Here is a 20,543-nt window from a genome sequence, read left to right on the forward strand (position 1 = left end):
TCCATGTTTTATCAGTTGGCTTCGTCGATATCCATGTTTTATCAGTTGGCTTTGTCGGTGACCTTGTTACATCAGTTGGCTTTGTCGATATCCATGTTTTATCAGTTGGCTTTGTCGATATCCATGTTTTATCAGTTGGCTTCGTCGGTGACTTTGTTACATCAGTTGGTTTTGTCGATATCAATGTTTTATCAGTTGGCTTTGTCGGTGATTTTGTTACATCAGTTGGCTTCGTTGATATCCATGTTTCATCAGTTGGCTTTGTCGGTATCCATTTTTTATCAGTTGGCTTTGTCGGTAACTTTGTTACATCAGTTGGCTTCGTCGATATCCATGTTTCATCAGTCGGCTTTGTCGGTGAGTTTGTTACATCAGTTGGCTTCGTCGATATCCATGTTTTATCAGTTGGTTGCGTCGGTGACCTTGTTACATCAGTTGGCTTTCGTCGATATCCATGTTTTATCATCTGGCTTTGTCGGTGATTTTGTTACATCAGTTGGCTTTGTCGATATCCATGTTTTATCAGTTGGCTTTGTTGGTAACTTTGTTATATCAGTTGGATTCGTCTGTGACCTTGTTACATCCGTTTGCTTCGTCGGTATCCATGTTTTATCAGTTGGCCTCATCGATATCCATGTTTTATCAGTTGGCTTTGTCGGTGACCTTGTTACATCAGTTGGCTTTGTCGATATCCATGTTTTATCAGTTGGCTTTGTCGATATCCATGTTTTATCAGTTGGCTTTGTCGGTATCCATGTTTTATCAGTTGGCTTTGTCGGTAACTTTGTTATATCAGTTGGCTTTGTAGGCGACCTTGTTACATCAGTTGGCTTTGTCGATATCCATGTTTTGTCAGTTGGCTTTGTTGGTATCCATTTTTTATCGGTTGGCTTCGTCGATATCCATGATTTATCAGTTGGCTTCGTCTGTATCCATGTTTCATCAGTTGGCTTTGTCGGTAACTTTGTTACATCAGTTGGCTTTGTCGATATCCATGTTTTATCAGTTGGCTTTGTCGGTGATATTGGTACATCAGTTGGCTTTGTCGGTAACTTTGTTACATCAGTTGGCTTTGTCGTTATCCATGTTTTATCAGTTGGCTTTGTCGGTGATATTGGTACATCAGTTGGCTTTGTCGGTAACTTTGTTACATCAGTTGGCTTCGTCGATATCCATGTTTTATTAGTTGGCTTTGTCGGTGATATTGGTGCATTATTTGGCTTTGTCGGTAACTTTGTTTTATCAGTTGGCTTTGTCTGTATCCATGTTTCATCAGTTGGCTTCGTCGGTAACTTTGTTTTATCAGTTGGCTTTGTAGGTATCCATTTTTTATCAGTTGGCTTTGTCTGTAACTTTGTTACATCAGTTGGCTTCGTCGATATCCATGTTTCATCAGTTGGCTTTGTCGGTATCCATTTTTTATCAGTTGGCTTTGTCGGTGATTTTGTTACATCAGTTGGCTTTGTCGATATCCATGTTTTATCAGTTGGCTCTGTCGGTAACTTTTTTATATCTGTTGGCTTTGTCGGTATCCATGTTTTATCAGTTGGCTTTGTCGGTAACTTTGTTACATCAGTTGGCTTTGTCGGTATCCATGTTTTATCAGTTGGCTTTGTCGGTAACTTTGTTACATCAGTTGGCTTTGTCGGTATCCATGTTTCATCAGTTGGCTTTGTCGGTAACTTTGTTATATCAGTTGGCTTTGTAGGCGACCTTGTTACATCAGTTGGCTTTGTCGATATCAATGTTTTATCAGTTGGCTTTGTCGGTATCCATGTTTTATCAGTTGGCTTTGTCAGTATTTTTGTTACATCAGTTGGCTTTGTAGGCGACCTTGTTACATCAGTTGGCTTTGTCGATATCCATGTTTTATCAGTTGGCTTTGTCGGTAACTTTTTTATATCTGTTGGCTTTGTAGGCGACCTTATTACATCAGTTGGCTTTGTCGGTATCCATGTTTTATCAGTTGGCTTTGTCGATATCCATGTTTTATCAGTTGGCTTCGTCGATATCCATGTTTTATCAGCTGGCTTTGTCGGTATCCATGTTTCATCAGCTGGCTTTGTCGATATCCATGTTTTATCTGTTGGCTTTGTCGGTAACTTTGTTATATCAGTTGGCTTTGTCGATATCCATGTTTTATCAGTTGGCTTCGTCGATATCCATGTTTTATCAGCTGGCTTTGTCGGTATCCATGTTTCATCAGCTGGCTTTGTCGGTGACCTTGTTATATCAGTTGACTTTGTCTGCAACTTTGTTGGATAAGTTTGCTTCATTGGTAGATTTGGTGAATCCGTTTCTTTTACTTGTGACTTTGTTGGGTCTGGAAGTTTTGTTGGTGATTCGGTAGAGTCTGTCTGTTTTGTGAATAAGATTATAGGTTGAGTTTGCTTTATCAGTGGATTTGTTTGATCGGGTTCTTTTGTTGTTGACATTGTCCGGCGAATATGCCTTTTCTCCTTTTCAATGATTTGCTGAGGCGTGGTCACGTGATCACTTTTCACTTGTGTTGGAAACGTCGTTTTTTGTGGTGAAAACGACACTGAAATGCCTGAAATGCCTGAAATGATATCAATGATAAATATCACGGTTGTGAAAAGCTGAAATTGAATTTATATCTAAATTTCATAACGGTAATCACAAACTGGTGTATATTGGGTGAACTGTCTTACCGCAACCAATGAAATTAATCTGATGTGTTAAAGTATTAGTTCCGGATCTCAGTGTCTTTCCGGCTGGAGTTGTGGATGGCTGTATAATATTAAACACGGCGTTAACTTCGTCCATCGCTGGTGGGTAGTTGCATGCTTTAATGGAATCATCCCAAATCGTTCCTTGATTGCAACAGAATCTGATGTCAAGGCCGGTGGAGGAACATTGGTAGTAACAATGAGGGACGCAAGGTTCGGGCAGAAACTCAAATGGTGGACACACTTTAGGGCCTGAAAAATGTCGAAACTAGTAAGTACATGTTGAAGTATGATAGATTTTTACAGCGAAAATATGAATACTCTTAAATGGAGAATGTTGTTTATTTGTAACATCTCTAAGAACTATATATGGTTTGTGAATCGGTTTCGATAAATAATTTAATGTATTTAACGTGCATTGGTATTTTTTATTTTCAAAATATTTTTTATTAACAATACATGTATAATACATACATATATTTATGCATGCAATATTACAGCATTGTTAAAAGAATCAGACAACAGGCTAAGCCTATATAAGTCTTCTTCCAGAAAAACTTCAGGTGAGACCTGGCAGAAAGATGTTACACTCCCTCTTTTGATGCTAAAGTATAATTGTAAAGAATCGAAAGTAAATGTATTTATACAAGAGTAAGACGGTGGGAGGAACCAGATACGTCATTCCAATACATAAATAGAAGGTTTACTAAATAGTCCAATGGCATTGCTAAGATTCATAAAAGTAGCATTAATCTTTAGTGAAGAATGGGTATTGATGTTTGATGTATTGACGTTAAATGTATTGATATTTTGGATAGGTAACAATGTTTAAGATATACATGTAGTTGGTTGACAGTGATGTATACGTTGTATCACTGTGATATGTCTAACAAACGTAGCTTTATTTTGCTAGAAAATGTCAAATGTTTATGCAGCTGTTGTTATGATTCAATATATTAAGTTTATTCAGCCGTTAATGAGGTACAGCTACTATTGTTGATTTCAGATGACTAAAATGGAAATCCTTTTGATAAATTCGCTGATTATGTCATCAATGAAATTAATATATTTATATACATGTTATTAATTTTTTTACCTACATATCAAGAATTTACAAAAGACAAGTGAAATAGCATCATTATAAATGTATAGATTAATATATAAGGCATGTGTACCTTGTCCATCAAGACTCATCAGTAGACTCCATATAAATATATATATATATATATCTTTTATCGTATATAACAGTTCGCGGGAATGGGGTAAATATTACTGCAAAACCAGATGCTAAACAAAATTTAACATTCACTTACGACAATTGAGGTCATCCTGTATGAGTTCAGGATAGTTACAGTCCTTGATATAGTTGTCCCACACTCTGCCAGTTGCACAGCATTGGTGATAGGAGATTCCATGGCCACAGTTATAGAAGCATTGGTCATCACAAGGATCAGGTGAGAACTGGCCATGTGTACAGCTGGATGGGGCTGAAATGTGTATCATCGAACGGGCTTAATATAAACAACATGCCAAAAACGAGCATAAGATGCCAACGTTCTCAATATAGACAGCATGTCAAACGTGTTGAATAAAGACATGTCAGATGTGTTTAATATAAAAAAAAGGTGAAACATGCTTAATAAATAACATGCCTAACGTGCTCAATATAGACATGTCAAACGTGCGTAATATAGACAAAATGTCAAACATGTTTAATATAGACAAAATGTCAAACAAGCTTAATATAGACAGCATGTCAAACATTTTTAACATGGACAAAATGTCAAACAAGCTTAATATAGACATGTCAAACGTGCGTAATATAGTCAAACGTGCTTAATATAGACAAAATGTCAAGCATGCTTAATATAGACAAAATGTCAAACAAGCTTGATATAGACAAAATGTCAAACGTGCTTAATATAGACAAAATGTCAAACATGCTTAATATCGACAAAATGTCAAACAAGCTTAATATAGACAAAATATCAAACAAGCTTGATATAGACAAAATGTCAAACGTGCTTAATATAGACAAAATGTCAAACATGCTTAATATAGACAAAATGTCAAACGTGCTTAATATAGACAAAATGTCAAACAAGCTTAACATAGACAAAATGTCAAACGTGCTTAATATAGACAAAATGTCAAACGTGCGTAATATAGACAAAATGTCAAACATGTTTAATATAGACAAAATGTCAAACGTGCTTAATATAGACAAAATGTCAAGCATGCTTAATATAGACAAAATGTTAAACAAGCTTAATATAGACAAAATGTCAAACGTGCTTAATATAGACAAAATGTCAAACATGCTTAATATCGACAAAATGTCAAACAAGCTTAATATAGACAAAATGTCAAACAAGCTTGATATACACAAAATGTCAAACGTGCTTAATATAGACAAAATGTCAAACATGCTTAATATAGACAAAATGTCAAACGTGCTTAATATAGACAAAAAGTCAAACAAGCTTAATATAGACAAAATGTCAAACGTGCTTAATATAGATAAAATGTCAAACGTGCTTAATATAGACAAAATGTCAAACGTGCTTAATATAGACAAAATGTCAAACATGTTTAATATAGACAAAATGTCAAACATGTTTAATATAGACAAAATGTCAAACATGTTTAACATAGACAAAATGTCAAACGTGATTAATATATACAACATGTCAAACAAGCTTAATATAGACAGCATATCAAAGATGTTTAACATAGACAAAATGTCAAACGTGCTTAATATAGACAGCATGTCAAACATGTTTAATATAGACAACATGTCAAACATGTTTAATATATACAACATGTCAAACATGCTTAATATACACAACATGTCAAACATGTTTAATATATACAACATGTCAAACATGCTTAATATAGACAGTATGTCAAACATTCTTAATATATACAACATGTCAAACATGATTGATATAGACAACATGACAAATATGTTTAATATGTCAAACATGTTAAGCGTGCTTAAAGTAAACAACGTGCCAAACGTGCACGTTTGGTAGACATTAAATGACAAAAAGTCGGGGTCTCCTAAACAGCACCATCAAAGATCTGTATCCAAGTTCAAAGTCATTATTGAATAGTCAGTAACTCGTCCTGGTTGGACCAACGATCTTTAGCTTATTACGGAATTCTGAACAAAACATCCTCCATGGGAACGCGTTATCGGAATTTAAGACAAATTCTAAAGAAGTTTTCTTTGTCTCTATATTACGTTAATGTAAGAAGTTTTAAAGAAATGTCTTAACTTAGGAATATTAATGATTGGGCCAGAATATCGAAGAATTGTATACAATATCAATAATCTTATAAAGACCGACTTGAATTGTTTTAATTCGTGTAATATGTCCATAACTTAACAAACAGGGGTTGACTTAAGAGTAGTTGAAGTTATGTCATATACATGTAAGTAAATCTACATTATTTAATGACATGACATGTACATTTCATTTAACCGACTCATTTCTGTAATTTACTATGCAGCACTTCTGACCAATTCAAAAAAAGCAGGTTACAAATAGCCACGTCGTTTGTTTAGTTATCGGATGATAATGTAATATTTAGCCAATAGACGTGCTTGCTTCCGACCGGATTAAATTCAGAAGTATATTCAGAAGTATATAGTATTTTTATTATTATTAAGTAAATAATACTAAAAAATATTTTATACAACGTACTTCCACTCGGATATGTTTTTGTCTACCATATTGTATATCACTCACTTGAATTACATGTATTTGTATAATCTACGAGTTCTACTGATCTAAAATGTGTGACAAATCACGTTTTGGTCAGTGTTGGCATTGACACCGTTGTCAATGCGAAGTGAAGACTAGTTCTATAAATTCTTGGTATGACATCATGAATGATCGGCCATGTAAAACTAATATTCGGTTCAGTGAATACACATATATACATACCTTTCTATTGCCATATTAACCCTATCTTTGTGTCGGTTAATATCAATATAATAAATTCACGGCCAAAGATGTTAATTCACAACTTTAGCATTATAATTACCATCACAGTTTATCTGGGTTGAAACTATGGGACGTGGTGTGGTGGTCGTCTGTACAGTCTTTTGGCAGTTTTTGTCCCTATCGTTCCATACATAGCCATAATTGCAGCAATACTCAACGTGACTTCCATTGCAGCATTGGAATACACAGGCAGCATCGCAAGCAGAAGGGACTATCGTTGAATCAGGACACAGGGTTGGTGCTACAAAGGTAAAATGTCACCAAATCTCAAAAGAAGCATAGCAAGCAGAAGGGAAATCATGGATTCAGGACTCAGTGTTGGAACTACAACGGAAAATGTCACCAAATCTCAAAACAAAGTAGCACAAGCAGAAGGGACAATCGTAAAGTCAGGACACCTGATTGGAGATACAACGGAAAATGCCACCAAATTTGAAAACAAGCATAGTATTGATTATAAAGGTAGTTCAGCATTTTCTATATCTGGTACCACTAAACACAATATAACGTAAAGTAATACCATTTAGACAATACTTTGAATGAGTACCTACCACACGAAGTTTGAGAATTAGACGTGGTCTCCGCATTAGAACTGGTCGTCGTACGAACAACCGCTGCTGTAGTAGTTTTACCTGGATGCGGTGTTGTAGTAGAACGTGTTACAGCGTCTGAAACAGGAGTTAAGTTTTTCATGTGACAAGGATGACAGCGTCTAAATGCAAGATTTTTAATTGATGAAAATGTCACATACAGGAGACTAAACCTTGGTGTGCTCAAGTTTATATAAATCAATCCGAATCGTCAGAAAAAGCCTGCATAACTTATATGAAATATGTATCATGTATGATATTACTGTAAACGTTGAAATTTGCGCGATGGGAAAATATACGCTAATTACGAGGAATCCTTTTGGTCGTGAAAATTCACCCCACACGTATTATTTTAATAACAGTTTGCGCAACCTCGAATTACAAATGAAGGTGGATCGATCGCGAAAATTATGGTTTACAAATCGAAATCGCTAAATTAACCCCCCGCGAAAATAGCCACGTTTTACCAGGTTTTTCGTATATGATTATCAGCTATAGTATCATCAATACCTGTAGTCGGCCTCGCACTAGGTGGCGCTATGGTCGGGGTGATTGTAGATCCGATGGTTGGCGAACTCAGTATTTTCTTTAATGCAGACATCATTGGGTTAATTCCTAACCCACACACATTGTTGAAGTCGTCCAAATCCATCGCCCACACCATGGAGCCTCCTAGTCCACGTGACTTGATGTAATGCGCCTGCGGTTAAATGTACATGTATACAGTGTAAACATAGGTACATAATATATATAGGTAACTTAGGGAACTATAAACCGTTTCATGTTTGCCATTATAACAATATAGACTTTTTCGCTGTGAGATAACATCGGAAAATGACGGAATATCTTATATTTAGCTTAAATTGATGATAGCAACTGATTTTCGTCAAGGTCCTGATACGACAGATATTCAATAAACCAAAACCAAAAAAATTTAAAACAAAAAAAAAGCAAAAACAAAAGAAAAACAAGAACAAAAGTCAACATCTGTTTTTTAAAAGTATATATGTATCAAACATGGATCTGTCAAGTATATGTAGGTAGTATACAATATACCAATACCACTCTTAACATTGATTCGAATATTTTAATAGCATGTGAACTTGTATTAGTTACGAAAAATCCAAAGCTATAAGTTCTGCCTATGTAATCATCAAAGTCCATCTGAAGATGCTGTTTGCAAAATAAAGATATCCGTTTTCATCCACGAATTTATTGACAAGATTCATAACCAAAATGCTAATACGCGAAATTTTGAAAAAAAAAAAACAAAAAAAAAACAATACAAGTCCTTTGTTTTAACTCTTAAGTCCTCGCGGTCGCTCCGTTTTAAGATACGCGCTACTTCATGTCAAACTGATTTATCATGTGTGGAGTATATTTGGTTGAAAACTGTGAGACTAGTTACGGTCACAAGAATCTGTAAACAGATGGACGGACGTCCGGGTGAACGGACGGACGGACGCAACATAACAACACAGGATATCAGTGTGAGCGTATACAAAATGAATTTTTAAAATTTTACTTTTACAAACAATACATATTATTATCTAGCACAAGATAATTTGTAATATTCCAATAGAACCACGCAAATTATCAAAATAAATTGTACCTTAACGGTGAAACTCTCAACATCGTCATAACCGACCCACTGGTTTCCACTGAAGGCGAAGGGGATCTGATGTTCATTGTCCCATACTCGCGTCCAACCTTTATTTTCCACTCTATCACACATCTAAAAACAAAACCCCGAAATCAATTTATGGTTACATTCAAAATAAATAAGATGAAAACCATGACAAAAAAAAAGATAAATAAATAAATTCCGACCTACCTCGTAATATCCCATATATCCAGATTCCCTAGTGTATTGGCCAGGCGATCCACCTCCAATCACGGAAGCATTCAGACCAACATCATTTGCAGAAGCAAGAGTAAAAGATCGACCATACAATGCCAGTCCCATCACCAGTTTATGTGGCGGGGTGCCCCCGGATATCCAGTATTGTACGGCAGCGTCCTAAAATTTACATATGTTAATGAAGTCAGCAGTAACATTTACATACATGTATGTTTATGATGTCAGCACTGAAAATTACATATGTTAATGAAGTAAGCACTAAAATTTACATATGTTCATGAAGTCAGCTAAAACTTACATATGTTAATTAAGTCAGCACTAAAATTTACATATGTAAATAAAGTAATTACAAAAAAATACATAAGTTGATAAAATCAGCTATAAAATTTGCATATGTTAATAAAGTCAGCCCTAAAATTTACATATGTTAATAAAGTCAGTCCATAACACATTTATTTATCTATTTATTTTTTATTTTTTGTTAATGAGTTTCTTTTAGCTAACCGATTGGAGGACGACAACTAACTGTTTTAACTATAGTCTTTTACTGCAGCTATCTAGTTAAATAATAAAACCCATAACAACAGAGTTATAGAGACAATGGTAGTTTCAGGCTTGTTTATACACGGATGCATTACATTAGTACATGTAATATGTAGTGACAACTGATGTTAAGTTGTAATAAATGTACTATTTCCATTATATTTAACTCACGTTACCTGGTTCAGTGATTTCTGGAATGTCGTTTCACTCTGTCTGGCATACAGTGGGCTATTATGTCCGGTAGTGTCATCCCAGGTACCATGGAAATCGTACGACATCAGATTAATAAAATCAAGATTCCTGTAACCAGACAATGTCAGAATAGTTTTATGAGATAATAGGCATTTCTTCAAATAAAATTTACAAAAGACAAAAATGAATAAATAACATCTTTATACATAAATTAAAATTAGATGAAATATTGAGTACAATGCTGCATGAAGTTACTATATCGGTTCTTTAAGAATCAATCAGTGAAGCTAGGGACCGAAAGTTAGAGAAAATATATTTTAGATGTTGTTTTCTTTGGCGCAACTTTGTAAATATTTTCCAGTAAACACTTCAAAATGTTTGTTTGTAAATATAGATATTTGAAGGTTTTTATTTTCGTGATATTTTCAGCAAAATTAAATTCCCGCGAATATTAATAATTATACAGTATAAGCATATTTGTAAGTTGTCGATTCTTTCGTTTCATAGACCTACTGTGATATAATGTCAATCTCGTAAGCGGCGTCAGAGGTGTTCTGGGACGCTGCTACTGCTGCGGACAAAAGCAATGTCGGGCGATTGCTAGATGTACCTTCAAGATCGAATTCACGACGTAAAATCTGGAACAAATTGAGAAATCCAACTCTTTGAAAAAGATACAAGTATCTGATATATTCCAACAATATTATAAGGACATTAACTTTAATTTTCTATTGTTCTTTAGAATGGATTCTGACCTGCGTTAATCTGGTTTATCTGAAATGGTAATTCCAACATTTCATAAGGGTTTTGGACACCCGTGTGTCCGAAAATTCTAAAATGGTAAATCAAAACATTTCTTAAGAGTGTTGGAATGACTTCCGTGAGTCGGGTAAATCTTAGATAGTAAACAAAAATATATCTAAAGAGTTCAAACTGACCTGCGTAAGTCGGGTAAATCTAAATTTATCGTTCGGTTCACTTGTATCGTAGGCAGGGATACTCCCAATCAAGGTCAAGGCCATCGAACCCGTAACTCCGTAGAAACAGTATCGTGTTAGCGGCGAACTGTTCTATTGATTTGTCGGTTGAAACCATATCAGAAAATCTTTTCACCCCATGGTTATAGCCCCCTACTGCTAATAACACCTTCAGTGCGGAATTGGTTACTTTCCAGTCCATCACCTTCTTGTATATTGCTGTGGAAGACACAATGGGACTAACAAATAAGAAAAAAATATGTTAAAGGTGATAGATCGCTGACAGAGTGTTAATGGTTGACTGAAGACTGTTATATGTATTTCTTGCAATACTAAAATATATATATATACTTTATTCTGTATAAGCCATCTAAAACTGAGTTCTACTTTTTATCTTATAATAAAATAATAATTTATTGCAGCACGAAGAATTTCTGCCATGTCCATCTATATTTTATGTCACTTTCTGTCTTATAAGCGGTCATTGTATGGACGTTGTTTTTCCACGTTTGTTGGTTTTAGATATATTTTTATACCGTGGTGCCATTTCATAAACATTTGTAAGATGTATTGTAAACATAGTCGTCGGTGAAACGTCTTTAAACTAAGTCGAATGCCTTCTATACTATTAGTATTATGCATCCTCTGGAGTTTGAAAACCAACAACACATTCTCTACATCAATCGCAACCTTCCATCTTACTACTAAGCAGGACGTATTCCTCACAACTCTTTTCTTCGTACTTCGTTCTTTTGTATTTGTATATCACAGAAAAAATAATTTCGAAGGAAAATTTTGTATATACAGTTTTGAGAGATAACGGTTGACAGAAACTTTATCAATGTCGTTTCGAGTACAATGAAGTGTGGTCGTGTTATAGGTTGGTTGATTACTTCGATTCCATTTAGATTAACAGAAAAAGATGATAAACGCGGCAATAAAAAGGTCACATATGAGACCGAAAATCAAAAATATATCTCAGTAAAGAACTGAAGTTGATCTGTTTACAAATTTGGCAGTGGAATATACATGCTGTCGTCCATGTTTGTTTTCTAATACGGGAACCAATATTCGGACATAACATTCCGGAGGTGATTATTGTATCTATATATAAAGGTGGAATATGATATAATTTCTTCGGAATACAATACATTAGTTATTCGCTTTAGATTTAAAGGAATTTTTACTATTGTATCAAATACACAGTTGTCGGTTCTTGCTTTCAATCATTAATATTAAGTCTTTGTCGGAAGTGTTGCATCTTTACGTACAAATGCTGATTACTTACTACACTTACTAAATCTAGTCAAAACTTATAAAAGGCTGTTTGTCTTGATAATCCAAACTAACGATATCTCCACACCGCAAAAGTATTTCATATATGTAAATTTACTAACTTGATATGTAGCACTTACAAAATTGCATGAGTGCATGAAATGCTGATTGACTCTATCGATGCAGTGTACATTATCAACATGACCATACCGGATTCATTCCATTCATGTATACATGCAATGTATGTGTAGTTCCACATGTATACATATACGTACAGAGGTCATTCCACTCGACCGTAGTCATGTCGTTGCCGTTCAGCTGTGAGAAAGCATATATAATGTGAGTGCAGAGGAACGGGTCGATGTTATCAGCGGTAAACGTCATAGGACTTCCTCTATACTGGGCCCAGTTAGTGAAATAACACACCCTCTTGAACGCAGGTATATCTAAAATAGAGATTAAGATATTAAAAAAAAATAATTAAATCGCCGAAATCTGCCTTATGATATTATAAACCAAGGTTGCTTTAAAAAGGTATCCTTCAGTAGAAGTGTCAACCAATGTTCTTTTTCAGTCAGGAATTCCCTTTTTGTTTTTCATTTATTTTTGTTTTATTTTTAATTTCCGATTCATTAAATGACGATCACCTTCGATAAACAATGATGTTGATAATCTACCTGGTGGGTTGTCTGTTGTAACACTGGTGATAGGCTTTGGTGTAGTTGTGGTTGTAGTCACGGGTATTGGAGGCAGTGTTATTGGGTCGACTGTTTGATATTCAAGAGTATTCTTTAATACAGACATGAGCGGGTTTACACCATTTCCACAGACGTTATTAAAGTCATCAAAGTCCATCGACCACACCATGGATCCCGCCAGTCGCGTCGCTCGGATGAATTCAGCCTGAAGATATGAACCAAAAGCTTGACAATACTATAAATGTAATGCATACTGTAAACATCATATTTTAGCGGTAATCTTATCTTAGCGTTTTACCCGTTGGATGCATTCAGCTAAATTAAAATTGCGCTTATTGTAGTTTATATACATTGGTTTCTATGACAATCATTATTGGCGCGCTAATTCATCACCCGAGACATTCTGCTAATCTGTTTCAATTTGATTTTGCGCTAAAATATGAATGCATTGAATTACGTAAATTTACAGTACTCAGATTTTCGATACATTTAAACACATTAGCGTTATGATGAATTGGCGCATCTACACCACTGAAAAAGGGAAAAAAATATATATAGAAACTGTTCGTAGCGCAATTATAGTATAATGAAATGGTTCCCCCGCGAAAAGGCGCGGAAATAAATGAACTTGACAATTATAGTCGTTGTAAATACCAATTTCGTTGACAATGTACCTTTGTAGTGAAACTTTGGACGTCATCATATCCGACCCACTGGTTTCCGGAGAATGCATACGGAACTTTGTGTTCATCGTTCCAAACTCTTGTCCATCCTTTCTCCAAATTTTTACACACCTAATAATATCAGCATATTTATCCTAAATGTTTGCTTCATATACCTTTATATGCAGTCTCACGATCACAACGAATAGAACTGCATAAGTACAAACTGCAGGCGCATATTTTGCATTGATAATGATAGCTCTAATGATCAGTTTAATTTATCATTACTTTACGTTTATTTCTTTCGAATTGTTCCTTAAAAATTACACACTCTCTCTGCTGACAAAATACGTAATTAGTTGAAGCTGTTTCTTTCAATGCAGAATACGTTTTAAATTCCTAAACACATGATGGACTTAATGTATAACGGTATAAATTGTATTAATTAATTTTTAAAATAAGTTTATTGAAAAAAAAAATCATAAAAATAGCAATGAATAAGACCAAAACCTCATAATATGCTAGCGTGCCTGGCTCCTCTGTGTATGGCCCTTGGTTTCCTGGTCCCGTTGTAGGGGCACCGAGACCAACGTTTCCGGTGTTAGCTAGAGTGAATGTCCTGCCGTACAAGGCCATCCCCATCACGATCTTGTCTGGTGGGGCACCCAGGGATATCCAGTAATGTACGGCTGCCTCCTGTAAGATTTTTCATTAAAGATCTGTCTGTTGGCCATACATATAAACTTAAAAGCGTATTTGAACACAGTAACCACTGGTAGTTTGCCGATTGAATACAGTATATAATTATCAAATCTTACAAAATGTGTATCAAATTTATGTAGAAAAGTATCGTGAAATTGATATGTTATTGAATGGTTGTAACACATACGCTAAAACATAATCTTTACTACTAATAAAATCGACATAAAACCATACACTGTAAACGTACTTATTTTAGCGCAATCAAGTTTAAGCGCATTTGCAGATTTTAGCCAGTTAGCGCAATGATGAATTAGCGCATCCACAGAACTTTCTATAGAAATAGAACGTACAAAAAGTAATTAGCGCAATCATAATTTAGTGCAAGGCTTCCAGCGCGAAAAGCGCTAAAATAAAATTACCGCTAAAATATGTACGTTTACAGTAAGCTAATGGTCAATTTAGACTTGCATGATGGAGGTCGTCAATGAAGTAAAAGACGCTTTCCTCATTGTCTTATTATTATTATTATATTTCAATTTCTTTAAATGTGTCCTTACAAATCTCTATTTTGCTAAATTTTGAAGATAGGGTTTAAACGCTTAAACACAGAATTCCCCATAGGAAAACTTTAAATTTCTCTCATTTTAAAATAAAAATATTAGAATTTAATGCATATACATATCAGGAAATATAATGACAAACCTGATTCAGTAACTTCTGGTCCCCTTGTTCGTCACTTCTGGGGTATAGAGGACTAGTATGTCCAGTAGTTCCCTCCCAAGACCCGTGGAAATCGTAAGACATTAGATTGATGAAGTCCAAACCTCTGTAAACATGTTAGGCAGTATATATCATAAAGGGCATTAACTAGCTTTATATGAACGGTGTTAGATGGAACATACAAAAACAAATGTGGAATTTTGTCTACTAGAAATCATCACGAAGAAAACAATGAAAAATTGCATTGATATCATAACCAAGGATGGTGCCAATATAAGTATTGAGAAATAAGTATCAACCAATCTTAGTGGTTTTACATTCCTCTCTTGATAATTATCTAAGAAAAAATATTACATTTGGCTCCTAGCATCACTGACGAGTCTTTGAAGGACTGTAAAATGCTTGTGTATGATATGATCAAATATTGAAATAAATATCAGTTACATTATTTGTGATAAGTAAATTTCGACCTGGGTAATGAATGATGTTGATGCTTAGTGGTGTGTTTGAGATACTCAATGATATAAATGCTTTTAATTTACTCACTGTGATATTATATCAACTTCGTAAGAGTCGTCGATATTCCATTTTCCTGCTGAGACTGCTGCAGATAGCAACAAAGGTGTCTGCATGGTTATCATGCTATCTGTGTCGAATCTCACCCGTAAAATCTGCAAGGAGAAACAAACATTTATTGCGTATTATATTTGGTGATTTCCCTTTTGCGTATTAGGACATATGTTATTGTTTAGAATATAAATAACACTCCTAGATATCCTTCACATCTTTTAAAAAATGCAATACTTTTACATGTAGATAATCATTGAAATTACAGAAATACACAAAAAGAAAAAGTGTAAAAAAGCGTCAACAACAACAATAATAACAATAATAATAATAGGACATATGATATTGTTTAGAATATAAATTACACTCCTAGATATCCGTCACATCATTTAAAAAATGCGATACTACAATGATAATAATCTAATGTATTGTACAATCATTGAAATTAGAGAAATACAGAAAAACAAAAAGAAAAAGTGCTTCTCTGTTACAGCTGCAGCGGCAACAACAACAACAATAACAACAACAACAACAATAAGGAAAAAGTAATAACAACATCATACAATACGTAAACGATACACCATAGCAATATTAACATTGGTGATATAATACACGATACTTGTAATACAAAATGCATTACCTGAACAAGCCTTGTAAATCGAAATTTGTCTTCTTTGCTATTGATGCCGTAGGCAGGGAATTCCCAATCTAGATCAAGACCATCGAACCTATATTTTCTCAGGAATTTAATTACACTTGTGGCAAACTCATCGATGTTCTGATCTGACGAAGCCATCGCTGAAAACCTGTCCACCCCGTGGCTGTATCCTCCAACTGCTAACACTACTTTCAAACTGGGATTCAGTGTCTTCATATCTACGATCCTGCTATACATTGCTGGAGATGAATTAAATCATATTCTATGTTTTTGTTTACCTGTGTATATATACATAAATGTATATATATCTTCTTAAATCAACAACTGATAATACTTATTTGTAAAAATGCTCTAAGTTATAACGCTATATATTTGACTTATTCTACACTACTTGGACTTAACGTTTGCTTCTTCGTATGCCACTGGTTCTATTATCATCATACGTGATCTTATTTCAGGAAGTGACGTAATCTGGATTTGACCTAGATTTGTATGGTGGGTATCGTACATGAAACAGAAGATTATACTTCCTAACGTCTTATAAGACTTATCATATTTTCATATCTGATAAAATTTGAAGCGCATTTAAAGATGTTTACCGTCATTTCTCTACTGAAAACATTTTTAAGATACCTCTTTTGTTCAGGTATAAGTGCATTACTTCTAATATGATACAGTACACTGTATGTGAAGTTTCACTTGCATAGAAATACGTACAGAGATCATTCCACTCGACCGTAGTCATGTTGTTGCCGTTCAGCTGTGAGAAAGCATATATGATGTGAGTACAGAGGAACGGGTCGATGTTATCGGGGGTGAACGTCATAGGACTTCCTCTATATTGGGCCCAGTTCGTGAAATAACACACCCTCTTGAATTCCGACAACCCTGTAATAATCATTTTAACAGGAGAGATTTAGAAATTCATTTCAACACATATTTTAACAAGCTATGCATATGGAGATGCGATATCTTCAGCATTTTGATTTTATCTTTGTCGAAAGGCTTTTGATTGGTCAATCAAAATAAATTTCTGCAGTATAACCACGATTCGCCGTTGGCATTTTTATTATTTGAATATGACGCCCGTGTGTCCATAGTTCATGACGTCAGAGAGCCCGAATGCCCCCGAAATATCATGAAAATTACATTTAAATCACGGCGTGAAATTACGATATATATATGCTACTGTAGTCAACAATTCTATTCATTTTTTTAATCGCCGAAACAACCAAACGTTGTCGTGTGTTTGGTTTAATATTTTTTATAAACGAGAAATTATACTGTAGTATACCGATATCTCTGGCACATATGACCAGTACACGCAGACACACAGTACAATATATTTCAAAAGGCAGGGATATTATCCTCTTATCGTAGATGCATTATATTTAAAATATGTTCGGCAATATGCATGCTTTCCTGGAAATTGTGAAGACATGGGTTGCCTCATCTAGTAACCGAATCCTATTGAATCAATTGGCAAGATTTAATGAAATATAAAAGTGTAATTCATACTTGTTATATAAAGTTAAAAGCACGAAAAATAGTCATTTATATTGTTTCGATGATAAACAAATAATAACAGATTATCAATTTCATTTTAATTACATACCTACGATATTTGCGGACACCATCGTAAAGGCGGCCATCAATACCAGCAAACAAACCATGCCGGTCATCTGAAAACATGAGTCTTTTGTTTTTACTATGAAATGGATTCAAATGAAATTCAGCTGAAGTGTACCAGTTATCTCGTTTTATGTCTGTATTCCCTATGAATTTAATAACTCTTCATCGCCAAAATCGTTTACACTGCTTGTCATGTAAAATGGCATTACGGACAAATATATGCAAATATTATCAGCAAATAAAACAAATAATAACAACGTCCTGAACATGATCACTTAGAAGATCGAAAGATCCGAAACAAGTAATGTCGCTAGAATTTCCGCCGGATAAAATTAATAGTTTCCTCGCTTTAAATGATAGAATGGCAGGCTCAAACTTTTGGATAGTGGTAATAGTGCAAAGTATGTAATGTTTAGTATTGCATACGCGATCTCGTATTTTTATCTTTTTTCCCTACCTAGTATTAACTTTTAACATTTTATAAAATTATACAGCAATCTCGTGCATTCATCCCCCTATCAAAGTATGAAACGTTTAACATTGTATAAAACTATACAACAATATCTCATTTCATATGCTATTCCTGTCAAAGGATGCACATTTAATATTGTATAAAAAGTATACAGCAAGTCAGTGTTTTCATCTTTTTCCCTTTCAAATTATGTAACATTTAGTATTGGATACAGCAATTCCGTGTTTCAATCTTCCCCTATCAAAGTATGCAACCTTAAGTATTGTATACAAGTATAAAGCAATCTGACGTTTTCAATCGACCATAATTACTTTTTGTCGGAGATGTAACATCTCGAAGTAATATATATCAAAAGTACAGTTATAAAAATAAGAGGGTTATTTTACACTTTTAAACGCTGTTGGATAAGTAGTTATTTTCGCCTGTTGGTAAGACAAATACAAGATTAAAATGAAGTTATCAAACAGGTAATTGGTTTAAACAAACCGACATTGTTCATCAAAATGAGCTGTTTTCTTTTGGACGCGGAATGAGAGTGACCAAAATCATGAATTAATTAAATACAATGGTGATAGGGCTAGGTTTTATATTTACTGAGCTTAGACACACTTTGTGTGAATGATAATGATTGAATAAAATATTAATGCTTTATAAAACATTAAAATTTCTTTGGTTGTGTTTTACAATTTTTTAATGGATAAGAAGGAATACAAGTATAATCCATTTTATGATATTCTATTCACTTGGGTTATAGAAGTTCTTCAGATTTCAAAATAAAGAACTTCTATCATGTATGATATACACATACACAATGTGCTTAAATTCATCAATGACATTGCTCATCACTGTAAACTAAAACGTTTTCTTATCAAGCAGACGAACAAAAAGAGAATGTATTGAAGCAACAAGGTACGAAATATCAAAAAACATGCCTGAATGATATGAAATTATTATGAATTTATATACAAAATAGCATTTCCATAGAAACAATATATAAGATACGAAAGATATTTTCATCTTAAACCATTCATGTCTACGATCTCTTATATCCTATTAAATATTATATTAAAATGTTTTGCTATTAAATTATCATCCTATGAATATTGCCATTATATGAAATTGTATTTTTAGAAACTATATACATATTTCTTATACTTTAGTTTATGGAAGCATTCATACTTCATAATTAATTATTTCACCCGATTCAACACGTTGGATTTTATATCAGGTATATATATATATATATATATATAATGCATTTTAAGATAACAAACAATAACAGACAATTATATCTATGTTGTATACATTACCTTTGTTGAAATATCCAGCTAGTACGTATATTCCATAGGTATCTTACCTCTAAGCTAATTACAGGTAGGATGTACCATAACGCGTGGTGTTGTGTACGCTATCGCGGCCAACTGGTGTTCTACCACGGGTACAATAGCTAGGTAAGGGTCAAATAAGGTACGTCATATGCATGGGTAATGACAACAACTATATAGAATAATACTGTGTATGTTTGTATTGGAAATGTCCACGTATACAGTAAAAGCTAATAAGATTTTAAACCGTTGAAAAAGTTTATTCTTTATATTGTATTTTAAAGAGAATAATATAATGTTGAAAAATTAGAATTGATTTATAAGTCTCATTATATAAAGTGGTTTTTAAATAAATATTTAAAAAGCTTATAATGATTTTTTAAGAATCGGTCGGATGATATGAAATGAACACATATGAAACTTGGACAGTTTTATTATCTTCAATGTTCTTTGCATTACAGACATTTTTAGTTAACTAATTTACAAATGATCATCCAAGCATGGCCACCATGTCTATGATTATTTAAAGATATATATGTATATATATAACATGGAAACAACTGAAGATACATATTTTGATCATCATCACTGATATCTTGTCATGAAAGCCTCAGGTAAGTTCTGGTCAAGGATAGGCCAACCTGCCATTGTTAACTGTGTATTTATATATTTGAACAAATAGCCACGGTTGATTAATTTTGTAATTGTGTGTAGATGTCACTGTTAACAGTGGTCGTCAAAATGTGCCCTTAAGTGACATATATAAGTAACCATAACATGTCGGTTTCATATTAGATTAAACTCTAGTAAAACGTATTAAGCGTGATTGAGACGAAATATGGTCTTACGCAATAATACATTTGTCATGAAATGTTACATTTCTTTTTACAAACAAACTACAGTCAATATGTGAAGTATAAAGCAGAGGCAGAAAAAATGTTATTTTTGTAAATTTCACAACCAACA

The 20,543-nt window shown here is 34.0% G+C and overlaps 1 protein-coding gene across 1 annotated transcript; it reads right to left on the reverse strand.

The window, feature by feature from the left end:
* Positions 1 to 325: 325 nt before the first annotated feature.
* On the reverse strand, positions 326 to 19,669 carry LOC117326594. The gene is given in 22 exon segments (XM_033883352.1): positions 326 to 2,560; positions 2,673 to 2,942; positions 4,004 to 4,177; positions 6,744 to 6,944; positions 7,255 to 7,371; positions 7,804 to 7,993; positions 8,906 to 9,028; positions 9,128 to 9,313; positions 9,874 to 9,997; positions 10,403 to 10,527; positions 10,828 to 10,872; positions 10,874 to 11,085; positions 12,417 to 12,587; positions 12,819 to 13,044; positions 13,514 to 13,633; positions 14,012 to 14,197; positions 14,906 to 15,029; positions 15,470 to 15,594; positions 16,131 to 16,387; positions 16,866 to 17,036; positions 17,764 to 17,830; positions 19,563 to 19,669. Coding segments are annotated over 21 exon segments (5,343 nt in total). The 5' UTR covers positions 19,563 to 19,669; the 3' UTR covers positions 326 to 431.
* Between the last annotated feature and the right edge of the window lie 874 nt (positions 19,670 to 20,543).

Source organism: Pecten maximus, chromosome 4, assembly GCF_902652985.1.
Source record: "Pecten maximus chromosome 4, xPecMax1.1, whole genome shotgun sequence".
NCBI classification, from domain to species: domain Eukaryota; kingdom Metazoa; phylum Mollusca; class Bivalvia; order Pectinida; family Pectinidae; genus Pecten; species Pecten maximus.